Source organism: Monopterus albus, unplaced genomic scaffold, assembly GCF_001952655.1.
Source record: "Monopterus albus unplaced genomic scaffold, M_albus_1.0 scaffold51.1, whole genome shotgun sequence".
Classification (NCBI taxonomy): Eukaryota; Metazoa; Chordata; class Actinopteri; order Synbranchiformes; family Synbranchidae; genus Monopterus; species Monopterus albus.
The window spans coordinates 3,189,097-3,195,144 of record NW_018127931.1 but is presented as its reverse complement, the minus strand read 5'-3'; the positions used below and the strand labels follow the sequence as shown (position 1 = coordinate 3,195,144).

Here is a 6,048-nt window from a genome sequence, read left to right as displayed (position 1 = left end):
GCCCTTAGCAAAGGGCCCCGGACCCCGTACTCCCAGAGCACCCCCCCACAGGGCGCTGCGAGGGACACGGTCGAATGCCTTCTCCAGATCCACGAAACACATGTGCACTGGTTGGGCAAACTCCCATGAACCCTCCGCCACCCTGAAGAGGGTATAGAGCTGGTCCAGTGTTCCACGGCCAGGACGAAAACCGCATTGTTCCTCCTGAATCCGAAGTTCGACTATCGGTCGAATTCTCCTCTCCAGTACCCTGGCATAGACTTTCCCGGGGAGGCTGAGGAGTATGATCCCCCTATAGTTGGAACACATCCGGTCCCCCTTCTTAAAAAGAGGGACCACCACCCCGGTCTGCCAGTCCAGAGGCACTGTCCCCGACCGCCATGCGACGTTGCAGAGGCGTGTCAACCAAGACAGCCCAACAACATCCAGAGACTCAAGGTACTCAAGGTACCTTGAAAATCAGTCATTGCTTTTGAATTGTGGTTCAACAGAAGCATTTAAAAAAAGAAACTAATGAAACTGGCCTGGACAAAAATGATGGTACCCCTAGAAAGGATTGAAAATAATTTGACCATAGAGACATGTTAAACTGAAGTGTGTCCTCTAATTAGCATCACAGGTGTGTGTTTTCAAACTTGTAATCAGTCATTCTGCCTATTTAGAGGGTGAAAAGTAGTCACTGTGCTGTTTGGTGTCATGGTGTGTACCACACTGAACATGGACCACAGAAAGCTATGGAGAGACTTGTCTCATGGGATTAGAAAGAAAATTATACACAAATGTGTTAAAGGTAAAGGCTATAAGACCATCTCCAAGCAGCTCGATGTTCCTGTGACTACAGTGGCACATATTATTCAGAAGTTTAAGGTACACGGCACTGTAGCCAACCTCCCTGGACGTGGCCGCAAGAGGAAAATTGATGACAAATTGAAGAGACGGATAATGGGAATAGTAGCCAAAGAGCCCAGAACAACTTCCAAAGAGATTAGAGGTGAACTCCAAGGTCAAGGCACATCAGTGTCAGATCGCACCACCCATCGCTGTCTGAGCCACAGTGGACTTCATGGAAGATGACTGAGGACTCCACTGTTGAAAACAACTCATAAAAAAGCGAGAATGGAATTTGCCAAAGTGCATATTGACCAGCCGCAAAGCTTCTGGGAGAATGTCCTTTGGACAGAAGAGACGAAACTGGAACTGTTTGGCAAATCACATCAGCTCTATGTTCACAGACGCAAAAATGAAGCATACAAAGAAAAGAACACTGCACCTACTGTGAAACATGGAGGAGGCTCAGTCATGTTCTGGGCTGCTTTGCTGTATCTCGCACAGGGTGTCTTGAATCTGTGCAGGGTACAATGAAATCTCAAGACTATCAAGGCATTCTGGAGCGAAATGTGCTGCCCAGTGTCAGAAAGCTTGGTCTCAGTCGCAGGTCATGGGTCCTCCAACAGGATAATGACCCAAAACACACAGCTAAAAACACCCAAGAATGGCTAAGAAGAAAACACTGGACTGTTCTGAAGTGACCTTCTATAAGCCCTGATCTAAATCCTATTGAATATCTGTGGAAATAGCTGAAACATGCAGTCTGGAGAAGGCACCCTTAAATCTGAGACAGATGGAGCAGTTTGCTCACGAGGAGTGGGCCAAAATACCTGTCGACAGGTGCAGAAGTCTCATTGGGAATTACAGAAATCGCTCGATTGCAGTGATTGCCTCAAAAGGTTGTGCAACAAAATATTAAGTTAGGGGTACCTTCATTTTTGTCCAGGCCAGTTTCATTAGTTTGTTTTTTTTTAATGCTTCTGTTGAACCACAATTCAAAAGCAATGACTGATTGCCATTAGTTAATTTTCAGTAAATTTTTATTTATTATTACTTTAGTCAGTTTCACGTTATTTCAGTGACCATTGTGAGTTTTTCTTTGTTTAACAGAAGGGTACCAACAATTTTGCCCACATCTGTAAATGTGCCAAAGAATGGGAGAGCACTCATATGGAAGCTCATTATATGAGTTAAATTAGGTTTACCCATTATTTGGCCCCAAAGGGTGTTAGGCCATGCTGTCACAACTCTTCAGAGACCCACAATAAACATCATTTTCCAGACCTAGCCTGCATCCTTGGACCCTATCCTTACCCAAGCAAAGAGCAGATATGTGGTTTGACACACAGCATTATTTGCTCAAGCTGAGCAGTGGCTGGCCCAACTGGCATGTAATGGCAGTCACTCCTGAGAGCTGGGTCCTCTTAGTTGTCCAATCACTGACAATGTTCTACCAAAACTGTGTAACAAAAGATGACTTAACAATTCCAGTGAGTCTGTAACTATATTATTACCAACACAAGTCCTGTGTGGTTGTAGGAGTGAAGGCAAATCTACATGGTTGTCAGGTGGGCACCCTCTCACTAACTGGTGTTTCGTCGAATTGGGTGCATGACACCAAGAAGACTGTGTGTTCCAGCATCCCCGAACAACCCACCTCTTTGCCTGCACCCACACACCCAACTCAGCCCTTCGTGTCCTTAGGCTAATTGTTACCAAACGGTCACTTGCAGAAGCAAATATTTCACCTGCTGTTCTAGCCACCAAACATTTCAAATAGATCACCAGATAAGGCACCAGACTTTTGCTTCCTTTTATACTGCATCAGAAACCACCCTGTTTTAGTATTCATCCCAACAAACCAGTCAAACTTGCACTATACCCTTATGTTAGCTTGTTCATGTTAACACCAGAAAGTAGGCCTCAAGCCTGCTGCATGTATCAAACACTTTTACTAAGCCTGTCCTCCTATGCTAGTTTACTTGAGCTTAACAGGCATAATCCTCACACATGTTGCACTTATCTATTTTTACCACATTTATACACCTTTCTTCTGTTTCAGTGCCACTCATTGGACCTTGCTGCGCTATCAGCTAGATTCCTGATTACCCGTCTTTGGTTCTGCCTTTTTATACCTAACTCACCTAGCAGAGAGATAGCTGACTTAGCTACAAATCTCCTACAATCAATCTCCACAGCGTGGACTTTAACTTTCCAACCACAATTCTCTGCCTCCATGGCTAATTCTGTGTATTTGTTTCTCCCTCTGATAAGCTGTATCTACACTGTCCTCCGAGGGAACTGTAAGCTTGACAAAACACAGTCTGCTGTGCTTCCGACCACAACACAAGGTCTGGTCTGAGGTTAGTGCTGACCATCTCCTCATGATCTATGAGCCAGTTCCCTAAATCTTTCATTTGCCTATCTCTCCCTTTAGCTAGCCTGCATCCTGCCTGTTAAAAATGACTTGCTTCCTGTCTTTTTCACACTCAAACAAAATCCCCTCTTGGTGACTGTGTGTTTGTGTGTCCTGCAGGCTGTGCACTTCCCTGTTATGGAGAAGATGAAAAGGATTAAGAAGCGTCTGTCGTTAACACTCCGCTCCAGTCAGACCATTGACGAGTCCCTGTCTGAACTGGCTGAGCAGATGACTGAGGATGGCACCAAGGACAATGGTCAGTGCTTGTGTTTATGGGCATGGCTGTGGCTCAGGGGTAGAGCAAGTCGACCTCTGATTGCAGGGTTGGTAGTTCACATTGTTCAAGTGTTCTTGGAATCCCAAGTTGTTCTTGGTGGCCAGTCCAGTGTCTTGCATGGCAGCTCTGCCGCCATTGGTGTGCATGTATGAATCGGTAAAGGGCTTTGTGCAGGTAAAGTAGAAGAGTGCCAAACAATTGCAGTCCATTTACACTTTGTCAGGTTGTTTGCCAAGACCTTTAAGCTTACTAAAGAGTTAACTGACTGCGACTCAGTATTTTCAGGTTTTAAACCAAAAAAAAAAAACCTTTGGAAGCATGGCTGATCTGCTTCTTTTTTTTTCCTCACACTGGACATGGACCCAAAATGCAGACCAGGAAGAAGCTTTATAAAGTCTTTACTGTAATAAAGAGTACAAGGTTCAAAATAACAGGGAATGAACTCTGTTCAGGAGCAGCCCAGCACACGACGAGGAACAAGCAGGTAAGTCGGGCAGGCAGGAACGGCATCCATGTGGCGGAGAAGCCAAGAGCACACAGACAGAGCAGGCAGGAGAGAGGTAGTCGTAACTGAGGAGGCCAGGGGCACACAGTTGAATGGAGCAGACAGGTGAGTAGTTGGTATAGCTGGAGACTCAGAAACACACAAGTGTTACGAGCAGGCAGGAGAGGCGTCTGCATTGCTGGCAGGTCAGCGGATGTTGCTGGACTGGAGTGGTGATGGCGTCGCCAGAGATTCAGGAAAGGTAAGCAGAGTTAGGTAAAGTAGTCGGCCATGTCGTTGGAAGGTCAGAGCAAACTGCGGGAAATAGGAGCAGAACTTGCTGCAGCGGCACTGGCAATACAGGAACTCACAAGTAAGTTGAGCTGGGCAGGCTTGGAGGCAATGTCGCTGGCTATACAACTCGTAATACAGGACAGGAGTACAACAGCATCACTGAAGATTCAGAAACTCAATTTGGGTAAGGCGGAAGTGTCGACAGTGTCACTTGGCGTGGAGCGTTGTGTTGTCAAATGAAATCAAATTTATTTAAAACCAACATCCAGTTGACCAAAGTTCTTTACATAGGCAGAATAAAATCACAATAAATAACTAAAATAAAATAAATAGGTTCAGTGCAAAAATAAACCAACACAATAAGTCAGATGCACAGATTTGAGATATATGTTTGCCATTTATGCATAAACAGACAATCGAGGCATATAGGAATTCTTGTGCAGCTCTCTTGGAGTCAGGTAAAGAGTTAAAAGCCAGAAAAGAACATCTAGTCTGAGAATAAAGTTATGTAAAAGTGACATAGTATAAAAACGTAATACAACAAAAAAGTAATATAATAATAAGATAATAGAAAAGATGGTGAAAAACCTTCAAATATTGCTCATAATATTTCACATAGTAGAGTTGGATGTGATATTTCACTTAGTGAGGTAATGAGGGGTTATTTCACAGGCTTGTCACACTTTGTATTTGCCATCAGTCTTACTGCAGCAGGGGAAAAGCTGTGGTAAAGTCTTGTTCTGTGTGTGACGATACTGTCCGCCCTGCTGTGCCTGAGGCTGTAGGTGCAGTTTTTGTGTCTGAGCAGGGAGTGAGCTGGGTGGCATGGTCCCCGAGTATGTTTTACACCCTTTTACGACAGCGCTGTGTGTACAGTGTGTCCATAGCAGGCAGTTCACTCCCAGTGATCCTCTCTGCAGTCTTTATGACCCTTTAAAGAGTCTTCCTCTTTGCCTGTGCCTGATGAAGTATAGCCGCTGCTGGGCTTTCTTCACCATGGCAGCTGTGTTCAGTGACCAGCTCAGGTCAGATGTCACCTGCAGTCCCAGGAACTTGTGGCTGTCAGCCCTCTCCACCTCAGACCCTTTGATGGTCAGAGGCAGCAGAGGGGAGGGGTTCTTCCTGAAGTCTACTGTTTTTTCTTTTGTCTTGTTTAATTTTGAGGATGAGGTCATTCTCCTCTCCATAAACAAGAATGTCGTTCACCAAGCTTCTGTAACCCGACTCGTCTCCCCCCTTGATGAGGCCCAGAATGGTGGTGTCATCAGCATATTTAATGATGATGGTGGTGTCATAGTTGGAGACACAGTCGTGGCTGTACAGAGTGAAGAGTTTGGGGCTGAGACAGCAACCCTGCGGTGAGCCTGTGCTGATTGTGAGCTCAGCAGACACCCACCCTCCCATTCTGACCACCTGTGGTCTTTCAGTCAGGAAGTCCAGAATCCAGTTACAGGTGGGAGTTGGTACACCGAGGTCTGTCATCTTCCCAATCAGCCTACCCGGGCGAATGGTGTAGAATGCAGAACTCAAATCCAGGAAGAACATCCTAGCATACATACTGCTGTTGTCCAGGTGTTTCAGGGTGTGGAATAAAGCCAGAGCCGTCGCATTGTCCACTGATCTGTTGGGGTGGTAGGCAAACTGGAGGGTGTCTACAGTGTCCAGGACCATGTGGTTAACGTGTGTGAGGACCAGTTTCTCTAAGAACTTCATGGTGACTGATGTGAGCACCACTGGCCTGAAGTC

General features: G+C 45.7%; 1 protein-coding gene across 3 annotated transcripts in view; it reads left to right on the top strand.

The window, feature by feature from the left end:
• The window catches only part of cdk17 (cyclin dependent kinase 17), a 53,256-nt gene that overhangs the window by 7,529 nt on the left and 39,679 nt on the right, over nt 1-6,048 (top strand). For all 3 annotated transcript variants that reach the window (XM_020601306.1, XM_020601305.1, XM_020601307.1), the window contains exons 2-3: nt 3,103-3,191; nt 3,365-3,503. In XM_020601306.1, coding sequence (XP_020456962.1) covers nt 3,383-3,503 — 121 coding nt within the window. In that variant the 5' untranslated portion in view covers nt 3,103-3,191; nt 3,365-3,382. The remainder of the gene's footprint in view (nt 1-3,102; nt 3,192-3,364; nt 3,504-6,048) is intronic.